The following is a 13,302-nucleotide window of genomic DNA, read 5'->3' on the forward strand; positions in this document are numbered from 1 at the left end:
GTGCTGGAGAACATCCAGCGGCAGCTGCTCCTGAAAAGCAGCAGTGGGGAGGGGAAGAGGGTAGTGAAGGGTTTAAAATAAATAAATAACTTACCTGCCGGCCGGCCGGCCGCTGCTGATGCTGCCGCCTCTCCTCCCTCCTCTTCCTAGCTTCTGTGCAAGCAGGAGGGTCCCGGACTCCCAAGCTCTCCATAGCCAATTGCAGCATTGTGATTGGTTTGAGTGCTGTGGTTCGGTGCTCAGCCAGGGAATGGGGGCCTGGGCATGTTCTCCACCCAGGCTGTAATGCAGCCTGGGTGGAGAACATGCAAAATGCGCATGACTGTTTAGCCAGCTTGTGAGGGCCGGTCAAACAGTAATTGCGCACCTTACAGAGTGCCCACCATTCCTTCCCACTGCTCTGCGATCAGAGCAGACCTGCCCCGCCCACATCGGTGGAGAAACTCCATTTTGTGAAACATTAATTGGCTACTATTTAGAAGTGTCTGTCGCTGCTGTGAGGAGTAGCTATTTATTATGACCAGGCAAAACACTATTAGGTTAGCACTCTTACTGGTGAGGGGTTTCACAGGTGAAGTTGATGCTGCTTTGTAGATGCTCCCGGTACTGGAAACCACTGGTGGGAAGATCACATGGCGTCAGGACATACCATGGATGAAGCTGGCTCTACTAGAATACCGATGGGATACAACTGTGAAGAAATAATCCCCGGAAAGAGTGGCAACAACCAATGACAATAACTCGGACATGACTTTGAATCGAAGAGAACGTTTATTCAAGTCACAAAGGAAGCTCTTCCTCTATAATTGGCAATATAATTGGCAGTATGTATGCATTTGTTGGTGTCTTTTAGAAGGACCACTTATGCATCCAAATCCTTTATGTGTCCGTCTGATCAGTGTTTGCCCCCGGAGCCATGTGTTTACCCACGAGTTCAGTCCATCAAGATGAAAGGGTTGTAGGGAGAAACATCCACTTATACAAAGACCAGCTTAAGAAGGGGGTATGCCGATATCACCCAGGCTGGTTACTGCTCAGGTGGCACAACATGTCTGCAAATACTATGTCTTTTGAAGAAACATGCAGAATCCAGTGATGTTACAAAATACCAAGCAGATTTTTTATTTTTTCGGCTGCAGAAATTAAGATGTATTCTTGGAAGAAAAAACATAAGAACGTTAACGAGCTGCACTTCACTGATGAGGACCAACAAGTGCAAAACCGGTCATCTGTTATACTGCAACTAATAGACCTTTCACTGAGGTAGTGTGTGCCTTAATTATGTTTAAAAAAAAGTGCACAAATCTGGTCTAAAATAAATTGTGAAATTATGTGAGAAATTAGCTAAATGTTATAAACACTGCACTGAGACAGCAAAGGCTCATATAAGGAACTAGCAATGGGCATGCTTACTTAGACATTAGAAATATTGCAGCAGTATGTACTGGTGGCTAATGAATCCTAAGCTCTTCAAGTTATGGTTCCTGTGCCAAAGGTGAGAGGGGGACATCAAACACATATACAGGTTACTGCTAAGATCTGGTATAGTTTTGTGGAATGTAAAGGAACTAATTTGTCACAATTCAGGATGTTCTTTCCGTGAGCGAAGTAGTTTCTGTTGAAATGTGACCCAGTGCTGCAACTAGATGAAGATGTGCACTAGAGTGATTGTAGCATTGTAAGTGTTACCTAGGTTTTCTAATGAACATATAATGCAGAATTGTATCTGTGATTAATGAATGCACCAAAGCCTTACACTTGAGGCTACGATTGGTTGTGACTCAATGAACGTTCCACACCTTTCTTCAACATCTTCAAACTGGAATTTGTTATCTAAGAAGAGATATTTATAGTCAGGTCTTGGTAACAACAGTTCAAAGTCAGCAGATGATTATCAAATTTCATGCAAAATGGGCTGTCTCAGGCAAGTGGACTGCCTTAAAATCATCAAGTCGACATACATTTTCTGTAGCAGTTGTCAAATATACCTTGTTTAAACAATTAAAATCTAATTTGCATAGCAGATGATGGAAAGTCATTGCATTAGTACTACTTGGAAGGTCGACACAATTGCAGCTATTTCTTCCCTTGTATATATTTATTTCTTTTCTGCATAGTGCACACTGCAAACTGGATCCTCTCTAGAAGCAAGTAGGAATCCAGTGGCCAAAAAAAGGTACCTGGTTTGACAATAATTGAGCCTGTGGTCCCCCAGAGCAGTAAGAACTTTCTCACAATGCACTTGAGTGGGCATCAGAACTGACGAAGAGAGCGAGAAAGAAGTTTAGACTCCATGCCTTTTTAGTGCTTGATCTTGAGGTGGCTGAAATGTGGTGATGGTGGCTCTTGCATAATATGAACAAGGGAGGACTCTACTCAGATCTTCAACTATTTTGCTTTGAACACCTCTGTACTACCTCTGTACCACTGTAAGATGGTATTTGAGATACATTTTCAGGTTTGCCGATAGTCCTCCTTTAAATTAAACCGGCTGCTTCATGTGTAGTCTTCCCAGCAGAAACCAACAACATGTCATCTGCAATGTTTGTAGCCATAGAATCAGATAGAATCTAAAGCGAAGGAGCTTTGGAACAGCAGCTCTGGAAGGCATTGGTGATGAGCTGGTTGAGTCATACCACTGGCAGTGTCATTCAGAAGGAAAGGTCCTTGCAGTTTTGCTGCTTCAACTCGTGATGTCAATGGAGATATTCTTTAGATCTTCTTTGTCCAGATGTTCACCTTTGCTGGAAATGAAGAGTTAGCCAATGAGATTGTCTGACTCCTGGTAGACATTCTAGAAGTGATTCATATATTTGTTGCCTGTCTGTGGGTGGAATGGTCCTTGTCTTCTGAGCGTAATGCAATTGGCAGAGAGCCAAGCACTGACACAATATGTGCACAATAAAAACTGCAAAATTAAGCGTTGCTGCATTTTGGGGTCGTTGTAGGACACAGTTTGCCACTACGATTGTGCACAGGTCGTGGATGTTTCTTGAAGAATATTAAATCAACTAAATCAGTCCCTGTCTAGTAGGATGATACCCGAACCTATCTTCACCTTCATTGAAGGTTGGACTCTGTCTCTGCCACTCTGGATGTAAGATGCATCATCAGTGGACTGAGATGGGACTGTAAATGTGTCTCCTCAATTTTGGCAAATCTTTTCACATCTATTTAATCTTGGCTTCTGAGCCCATGAGAAGCCAACACGTAACAAGTACCATGAGAGGATGAAGGGCTTGAGATTCACATTGATAATTTATCTAGTGCATGATAGTTGAAGAAAAAGATCCCTGCTCCAATAAGAGACCAGGAATATCACATGACCTCTCTGTCTTGTTCCAGATTCTGTGTTCTAGTTATCAGTGGTCTCATTCGAACAGGATGAATTGGAATATCACATGACAGATTTTCATGGGGTAGAACTTCAGCCAATTCCAACCAGAGTTTTGCATTATATTTTCTCTTCTCTTTCCATGGGCTATATAAAAGTGGATATGGACTAGTCTTTTGTGGACTGTGTTGCCCTTTGTTTTTGCGACACCTCCTAATCTCCTTTACAGTTGTAGCTTGTCTTTGCCACTCACCCACACCACTCGGAGTTTCTGTGTGGGGCGGGCATACTGCCTTTCTATTGCTTGCACTGCTCTCCAGTCTTTCTTCTTCGATGTGGTCAGCACTGGATCAATAGACGGGGCATTGCCTTTTGCTCAGTAGGTCTGCTTGGCATCTCCCACCTCGAATTTGAGTGCAGGGAATGTCTACTTTATTGTCTTCCATTGACTTAAGGCCAGTTCCTCTAGCCTCTGCTACAGAGTCCCTGGTGAACAAAGGCGCCTCCCCCTTGCATGGTTTTTCAGGGTCTCAGCTGGGGCTGAGGGCTGGACTAGCTTCATTGCTATCGTTCATCAGACACTCGCTGGACTTCAGGCTGGCCAAAGACTTGCAACTGGGTAGGGAAGCCAGGGAGCCGCAGAGGCCCAGCATGGAGGGTGTTGGATCTTTCCCTATGAAGGCAAAAGAAGAAATAGAACATTTTAGAAAAGAGTTTACGTATATATATCAATATTTCAGCCACTTGCCTTCGATGGAGAACTTGACAAAATGCACGATATCGGTCTCACATGTGGGTACTTCCCCCTTCTACAGGACATCTATCGACAAAAACGATGTTTGAGTAAAGCATTTAATAGGTGTCTATTCCATCCATCTAACTCGATTATCAACCCTGTCTCCACAAAGCAAGTGAAGGTTTCAGAGCATTGGTGCAGAGAGCTTCCATTTGGATCTCCCTACTGCTGTGCTTAAGTACTTACCAGTGATTCTAATTCAGTACGAGTAAAAACAACGACTTTTTACTCAGTGACGCGATCATCCTCTGTTCAAAGTCATGGTCTAGCCATGTGAGATCAATTTAGTGACCCTTTTTGGTTCTCAAATACATTAAACATTACAAACATTTGATGAGGATGAGAAACTTTTTGAAGTGTTGAGAATCTTGAGGCTAGGTTATAATGCACAGACATCCCTCCTGCTATATCTTGTTTTATTATTTTGCAGCCTGGGAGTGATTGGGTGTCTTAATTTCACCAGGATTTCTTGTGTAATCTGCAAATTGTAACTCTGAATCCCAACAAGTCATGTCAGGTCTTCTGGAGTCATTAAATTGGGTAATCCTGACAACTATCACAGTCCTTAGTGACGACACAAACTCTGATATAAAGCAGTATTTTAAAACAGGTTATCATTATTTGCCTGGGATTGCAGTTTCCACTCATTTTCTATATGGCTGTTGTGCTATCTGGCTATTACCATACATGCACAAATCAAAGGCATGTGGGCGCCATCTCGCCTGCAACAGGCCACAGAGGACCTTCATCTTTATATACCTTTACATCCATCGCTCAGTTCCTAGCTTCACGACTCTCAACTTCCCACCTGCAGTGGCTTCACGAGGTATTGTGCTAGGGTATTGTTGGAATTCGGGTAGCCTGGCCTAGGGCAAGACTAGCATATCAGAGGCACTGTGTAAAGGTTGCAGACCACCCAAAAGTAAAACCACGCAATAGCACTCAAAAAGAAAACACTACACCAAAAATGTGGGAAAATACGTATTGCTTTATAAAAATAATGTTCTCTTTGTTCTCAAAATTTATATAGCATATAACATTACAGGTTACTTTAGAATCAGCAGTTATATCATTTGAATTACTAGCAACTTATCAATTAATTTCTTCAGTGCACAACATTCAGTTCTCCTCCAATCAATATTCCACTTCCTGAGATGTTACTCTGTTCAACAATACAATACACTTGTCAATGAATCAATAAAGGCACTTTCAAAAGTATCAAATCATCACATTTACAGAATTAGCAGAACGCCTCATCAAGCTCTATGCTTAGTTAAACTTTGCTGTTACAGCTTCCTTCTAGGAGGTGAAAATTCAATTCAATATGGTCAGGCAGTTGCTACAGATCCGGCAGGACTGCTAACTAAAATTATCAGCTTCACAACTCTAGTACCTTTACCTCAGATCCTCATATTTAATTAAGTGTAGGAACGATGTGGTGCTCTAACCCTCCTAACAATTAAGCAGGCACGGTGAGGTTTCCAGCCCACAAGAATTCCACATGGGCATTAGCAGTCACTAAGATGACATGTTAACCTTTTCCTTTTCAGCAGGCCCCCCTCCTATACACAACTGAAGGCACTGTTTAGAGAAACCTATCCCCACGTTCTACAGAACTGAGGGCAATGGTCAGAGTGAAACTACCCCCACGTTCTCCTTACTGTAGCGTGGAGACGATGCTTTCCCAGTCTCCACGCGTCGCTGCTGTTCTGGGGCTCCTTAAGTGTTCAACTCGCCGATCTCACCACTCCACGCCCAGCACACTGCTGACTCGGCGCTGGCGTGGGGAAACTTCAATTATCAACAATCCCCGGCCTAGGGACGCGGCGCTGGCGTGGAGTAATCTTCGATTTCCAAACAATCCCTGGTCAAGGGACGACTCTGCTGTTGGCGCCCAGCCCCTCGCTCGCGTTCCCGGGGTTTCCTCAGACGAGGCTGGGCTGCGCAGGCAAGCGCTGGGTTACTCACGCCTCCACCGCCGGCTTCTCCTCACCACGCCCGGCGGCTCCACTGGGCATGCGCGTCGAGAGAGTGTCTCTCCACCGGAGATCGCGCTGTGCAGGGGACGCCTCTTCTTGTCTCCGCCCACCCGGAAACAGTCCGGGGACTCCGCCGATCCGCTCCTCACCTTAGGATCTTCAGGCTTTATTCTGTCACGGCGCCACTCGCCTCGCGCCGGTAATGGGCAGAACGGCCTGTCAGCTTGCCGCCTCCGCTCCTCAGCTCTCACACGCTGGCTCCTAAGCAGAGCGACTCCTTGCTCCACTGCCACAGGTACCAAGAGGGGCACGGTGGGGGTGTAGCGCAGAGGGGGGTTCCCAGAAGTCGGTCAGCTACCGATTAACAGCTGAGCAAAAGGGGAGGGGGCACCAGGATTAGCCCCACTTCAGTTGGGACTCGTGCTGAACAGTCTCTTTAGGATCCTTATGCTGGACCAATCTCTTTAGGATCCTTATGCTGGGCAGAGGACTACATTCTTCAGGGCTGCAGTCTCCTTCTCCTGGTCACTTCCCTACTCTTCCAGTCAAGGGATTAGACAGGTGCCCAGGGTCTCCAGTATCTTTCAACAACGGGGTCAGGACAGATAACCCAGAGGGGATAGTGAGGTGATTCAGTAAGGCAGCTTCCCTATCCAGGAGGTCAACCCTAAGTCTAACCTCTTCCCACCCTCAGCTACAGCCTGTCCTCCAGCTGACTCTCTCAGGTAGACAAAATGGCTGCCCCGCATTCCGCCTTATATAGGCTGCCCTTCAGTGGTCCAGAATGGACCAGAAGGTTCTAGAATGCCCTATGTTAGGCTATGGCCAAGTTCTGTGTGTGACAGTTGGGGCAGTTGGTGGCCACCATTTTAGGCGGTGCCAACTTTCCTGTCAGAACAGGCCTCTGGGCCTGAGGTAAAAGATTATGAGGGGGAGAAAGAACACCTATCCCCCTGGCCAACACCTACAAAAAGTCAGTAGACAAAAAAGTATCAAGGGTATGAGGGGCAAAAAGGGGATGAAATAAATAATAATTAGGAGGGACTTCGCCAAAAAGCCAGACAGGTCTAACACGCGTCCCCCCCAGCTGAAAGTGGGGAGAACTACCCAACCCCTTGGGAGTCCTCATCACTAAGGCGGAAATACCTGGAGAAACTGTCTGCATTGGCGTGGTCCACTCCAGGCCGATGTTCCACCCGGAAGTCCATTCCCTGTAGGGAGATGGACCACCTCAACTACTTGGGATTTTCCCCCTTCATTTGCATCAGCCAACGAAGGGGTCGGTGGTCAGTCTGAACCAGGAAGTGCGAGCCAAAGAGGTATGGCCGCAGCTTCTTCAGAGCCCACACCACCGCAAAAGCTTCCCTCTCAATGGCACTCCACTTCTGTTCCCGGGGAAGCAGTCTCCTGGATAAGAAGACCACAGGTTGATCCAGGCCCTCTTCATTCAGTTGCGATAACACTGCCCCAATGCCATGTTCTGATGCATCTGTTTGGACAATGAACTCCTTGGAGAAGTCTGGGGCCTTCAGGACCGGTGCCGCACACATTGCCTGTTTCAATTTCTCGAAAGCTTGCTGACAAGCTCCCGTCCAAACTACCCGTCGAGGTTGTTTCTTGGAGGTGAGCTCTGTGAGGGGCACTACAATAGTGCCATACCCCTTCACAAAGCGACGGTAGTATCCTGTGAGGCCCAGGAAAGCTCGGACCTCAGTCTGTGTCTTGGGGGGTTCCCAGGCCATGATTGCCTCAATCTTTGCCTGTAGGGGCTGCACAGTCCCCCTACCCACCAAGTGTCCAAGGTACACAACCGACCCCTGCCCAATCTGGCATTTGCTGGCTTTGATGGTCAATCCAGCTTGTCTCAGGGCCTGGAGAACGGCCTGCAAATGCTGCAGATGGTCCTCCCAACTGTTACTGAAGACGGCAATGTCATCCAAGTAAGCAGCAGAGAAACTCTCCAATCCAGAGAGGACCTGGTTCACCAGCCGCTGAAATGTGGCAGGGGCGTTCTTGAGCCCAAAGGGCATCACACAGAACTGGTAGTGTCCCTCAGGCGTGGAGAAGGCTGACCTTTCCCATGCTCCATCTGTCAAGGAGATCTGCCAGTACCCTGAAGTGAGGTCAAAGGTACTCAGATATTGGGCAGCTCCTAGCCGGTCAATCAATTCATCCGCCCTAGGGATCGGATGAGCATCAGTCCTTGTTACTGAATTCAGTCCTCGGTAATCCACACAGAACCTCAGTTCAGGTGTGGTGCCTGGTGGTGCGGCTTTTGGCACGAGCACCACCGGACTGGACCAAGGGCTGTTGGAAGGTTCAATTACTCCCAGCTCTAGCATCTTGGCAACCTCTCCATGGATGCTAGCCTTCACCTTGTCAGACAGCCGGTAGGTCTTTGACTTCACTGGTGGGCTGTCTCCTGTGTCCACGTCATGGGTACACAGGTGGGTCCTTCCTGGGACAAGGGAGAACAACGAAGAGTACTGCTCCAGGATCTGGCGGCAATCCTCCCGTTGCTCAGGAGTTAGAGTAGGAGAGAGAATCACTCCCTCCACTGACCCATCCTTCTCTTGGGACGAAAAGAGATCTGGGAGAGGTTCGCTTTCCGCTTCCTCTTCCCCGTCAGTCACCATCATCAACATGACCTCGGGCCTCTCATGGTGGGGCTTGAGTCGGTTGGCATGCAGCACCCGTAGGGGCTGTCGAGGGGTCTTAAGGTCCACCAGGTATGTGGCCTTACCCTTCTTCTCCAACACCTCAAAGGGGCCTCTCCAGCGATCCTGGAGGGCGCTAAGCTCTCCAGGCTCCATCACCCACACTTTCTGTCCAGGCTCCAATTCCACCTGGTGAGCATTGTGGTCATACCACTCCTTCATGACTGCCTGGCTGGCCTCCAAGTTGTCAGAAGCTTGCTTCCACAACTTTGCCATTTGGCTCCTGAAGGCCAGCATGTAGCTCACCACATCCTGGGGGGGTTTCCTGGGAGACTTCTCCCAACCATCCTTCACCAGGCTGAGAGGACCGCGTACAGGGTGCCCATACAGAAGTTCAAAGGGGCTGAAGCCCACTCCCTTCTGGGGCACTTCCCTGTAGGAAAAGAGTAAACAGGGTAGGAGGACATCCCATTTCCTCCGCAGGCTCTCGGGCAGACTTCTGATCATGCCCTTCAAGGTCTTATTAAACCTCTCAACCAGTCCATTCGACTGGGGGTGATAAGGAGTGGTGAACCGGTAGGTCACTCCACACTCCTTCCACATTGCCCGCATGTAAGCTGACAGGATGTTGGTCCCCCTGTCAGACACAACTTCCTTGGGAAATCCCACTCGGGTAAAGATTCCCATTAGGGCTCTTGCCACTACAGGTGCAGTGACTGTCCTCAGAGGTATTGCCTCTGGGTACTGTGTGGCATGATCCACCAGTACCAGGATAAACCTGTGACCAGCTGTTGTTGGTGGATCCAAAGGCCCTACAATGTCGATGCCCACCCTCTCATAGGGGGTGCTAACGACTGGAAGTGGTTCCAGGGGAGCTTTTAGCTTCCCCCCTGTTTTCCCACTGGCCTGGCAGGTTACACATATCCTACAGTATGTGTTGGACGCCACTTTCATCTGAGGCCAGTAAAAGTGGAGGACAAGCCGTGCAAAGGTCTTGTCCTGGCCTAAGTGTCCTGCCAGGGGTATGGCATGAGCCAATTCCAAAAGAAAGGCTCGGTACTGTTGCGGGACTACCAAGGCCCTTGATGAACCAGGCAAGGGTACCTTGGGTTCACTGTAGAGGAGTCCATCCTCCCAGTAAATATGGTAATGTCCCGTAACATCACCTGCTGCTTGGGCTTCAGCCTGTCGCCTCAGTCCCTCAAGGGTGGGGCACTCCCTCTGCCCCTTACAGAAGTCCTCTCTGGTAGGACCTCCCTCCACATGCCACTCCGCAGGGATGGGCAAATCCTCCAGAGAGTCTACTTCCCCCTCCACGGACTCCTGGTCCACCACCGCAGGTGGCCGATCTGTCTCATGGGGTGTGGAAGCCGGAGCAGGCTGTCTCTGTCTCCGGGTCTGTCCCTTCTTAGCAGCGGGTTGGGCCATTGTTCCAGGCTCCAACCCAGGCGAACTCCCTCTCCGGGCAGTCGCAGACCGTGTGCTGACACAGGCCCAGTCAGGTGTACCCAGCATCGCAGAATGCGTCCGGTATTCCACCTCTCTCCAAGTGTTGTGTTCCATGTCATTCCCCAACAGACAATCGACTGGCACGGCAGGGCTTACGGCAACTCGAAGTGAACCTGCAACCCCCTCCCACTCAAAGGGAACCTCAGCCACGGGATAGTGGCCCATTCTGCCGTCAGCCATCGCGGCGGGGTGGAGTACATTAGGAACAACCTGCTCTGGAGACACCAGCTGACTTCTCACCATAGTCATACTGGCTCCTGTATCTCTCAGAGCCTCCCCTCTCTCGCCATTGATGGTAACCCATTGCCCATACTTTGTAGTATTTGGGGGCACCTGGATCTTTGGCACCATCTCCCGCTCTCCCAGGGACACTAAGGTGACACCCGCCCACTCACCCCCCTTATCTAAGGGCAACTCCTCCCCGAGCGCTACACTAGCTACTCTCGGTGACTTTCCTCCGGTGGGAGGGGGTGGTCTCTTTGGGCATCTGACATCCCCCTTATAATGTCCAACACCACCACATTCAAAACAGTGGAGAACCCTGGGCTGCTGGCTTTGGCCAGGATTAGGGTTTCGGGGCGGGTTTGCCCTAGAGGTGAAACCTGCTCCCTTCCCTTGGAAGTTATTTTGGGGACCTTTAGAGAACTCTTTCTTTTTCTCCCCCCCCTCCTTCTTCTGGGGGGCGCCCTGTCCGGCTTTTTGAGATACCCCTCCAGTCCCCTTGGAGGACACCCGGGTACTTGTCCAGATGTCCGCCTCCTCTGCAAGCTTCCGGGGATTGGTCAGCTTGCTGTCCACCAGATGTTGGCGCAGCTCGGGAAAACATTTCTCGAGGAGGTGCTCTCTCAAAAATAGATCGTACAGCCCCTCATAATCTTTTACCTCACTGCCCTTGACCCAACCCTCTAAGGCCTTTCTGGCGTAGTCAAGGAAGTCCACCCAGTTCTGAGTGCTCAATTTGTGGCTCCCCCTGAACTTCTGTCGGTACCTTTCTGGGGTAAGCCCGAACTTCCTTAACAACGCCAGCTTCAAGGTGGGGTAGTTAGTTTGTTCCTCTGGATCCAGGGCCAGCAAGGTATCCCGACCAGCAGGAGGCATGTACCTGTACAAACCACCCCCCCAGTGCTTCTCCTGCACCCCATGAACCCTCAGAGAAACCTCATAAGCAGCCAGCCACTTTGCTATGTCGTCCCCCTGACTGAAGCTTGCTATCAGGTCTTTTGGTAAATGAGGTTTGGTCTCCCTGGCTGACTCCTTTGGTTCGCTGCCACCATTCCTACTAGGAGAGGACCCCCGTCGCAGACTTTGGAGCTCCAGTTCCTTCAGTCTAAACTCGTGGGCCATCCTCCTCTCCTCTTTCTCCTGCTCCAACTTAGCCAACTCCCACCTTAACTGTCTTTTCTCCCTCCTATCGGTGAGCTCGGCTTCCGTTAGGCTTCCCCCAGAGATGCTACTGCCCCTTCTGGAGTAGGACACTGGTCCGGTGAGTAAGTTTTCCCCTTCAGTGTGGAATAACTCTTCTACCTCCCCCACCGTGTCCTGGTCGGCCTCTTCATCCTCCTCCTTCTTTCCTTGGTGTGCCTCCACCCAAGCCCTAAGACTGGTCTGGAGCTCCCCCTTCCTGGCACCATGTTTGAAAAATACCCCCATTTGTTGGCAGAACATTTTCAATTGTGACACGGAATAGACCTCTAGGTTTTCCACAGCGAACTCCATTGTGAGTCAGGCAAACCTAGATACACACCAGAAATTTCAGAGTTGCAAGGGCAACCTAAAGCCAACTCCACCCACCACCAGGAATAAATTTAGAAAAATCAAAAAGACTAATTGGGAGGGCCGCAAGGAGAAAACTCCTGGTGTAGGTTTGGTCTATTACGTCAAATTACTAGTGAGTAGCTGCAACCAAGTCAGAATCCCACCGCTAGGCACCAATATGTTGGAATTCGGGTAGCCTGGCCTAGGGCAAGACTAGCATATCAGAGGCACTGTGTAAAGGTTGCAGACCACCCAAAAGTAAAACCACGCAATAGCACTCAAAAAGAAAACACTACACCAAAAATGTGGGAAAATACGTATTGCTTTATAAAAAAAACGTTCTCTTTGTTCTCAAAATTTATATAGCATATAACATTACAGGTTACTTTAGAATCAGCAGTTATATCATTTGAATTACTAGCAACTTATCAATTAATTTCTTCAGTGCACAACATTCAGTTCTCCTCCAATCAATATTCCACTTCCTGAGATGTTACTCTGTTCAACAATACAATACACTTGTCAATGAATCAATAAAGGCACTTTCAAAAGTATCAAATCATCACATTTACAGAATTAGCAGAACGCCTCATTAAGCTCTATGCTTAGTTAAACTTTGCTGTTACAGCTTCCTTCTAGGAGGTGAAAATTCAATTCAATATGGTCAGGCAGTTGCTACAGATCCGGCAGGACTGCTAACTAAAATTATCAGCTTCACAACTCTAGTACCTTTACCTCAGATCCTCATATTTAATTAAGTGTAGGAACGATGTGGTGCTCTAACCCTCCTAACAATTAAGCAGGCACGGTGAGGTTTCCAGCCCACAAGAATTCCACATGGGCATTAGCAGTCACTAAGATGACATGTTAACCTTTTCCTATTCAGCAGGCCCCCCCTCCTATACACAACTGAAGGCACTGTTTAGAGAAACCTATCCCCACGTTCTACAGAACTGAGGGCAATGGTCAGAGTGAAACTACCCCCACGTTCTCCTTACTGTAGCGTGGAGACGATGCTTTCCCAGTCTCCACGCGTCGCTGCTGTTCTGGGGCTCCTTAAGTGTTCAACTCGCCGATCTCACCACTCCACGCCCAGCACACTGCTGACTCGGCGCTGGTGTGGGGAAACTTCAATTATCAACAATCCCCGGTCTAGGGACGCGGCGCTGGCGTGGAGTAATCTTCGATTTCCAAACAATCCCTGGTCAAGGGACGACTCCGCTGTTGGCGCCCAGCCCCTCGCTCGTGTTCCCGGGGTTTCCTCAGACGAGG

At 48.8% G+C, this 13,302-nt stretch overlaps 1 protein-coding gene across 1 annotated transcript in view; it reads right to left on the reverse strand.

Moving 5' to 3' along the window:
• Positions 1 to 756: 756 nt before the first annotated feature.
• RUNDC3A (RUN domain containing 3A) overlaps positions 757 to 13,302 on the reverse strand; it is a 120,070-nt gene continuing 107,524 nt past the window's right edge. The window contains exon 11 of the mRNA XM_086923915.1: positions 757 to 4,007. Coding sequence (XP_086780041.1) covers positions 3,865 to 4,007 — 143 coding nt within the window. The 3' untranslated portion in view covers positions 757 to 3,864. The remainder of the gene's footprint in view (positions 4,008 to 13,302) is intronic.

This window comes from Lissotriton vulgaris, chromosome 5 (assembly GCF_964263255.1).
Source record: "Lissotriton vulgaris chromosome 5, aLisVul1.2, whole genome shotgun sequence".
NCBI classification, from domain to species: domain Eukaryota; kingdom Metazoa; phylum Chordata; class Amphibia; order Caudata; family Salamandridae; genus Lissotriton; species Lissotriton vulgaris.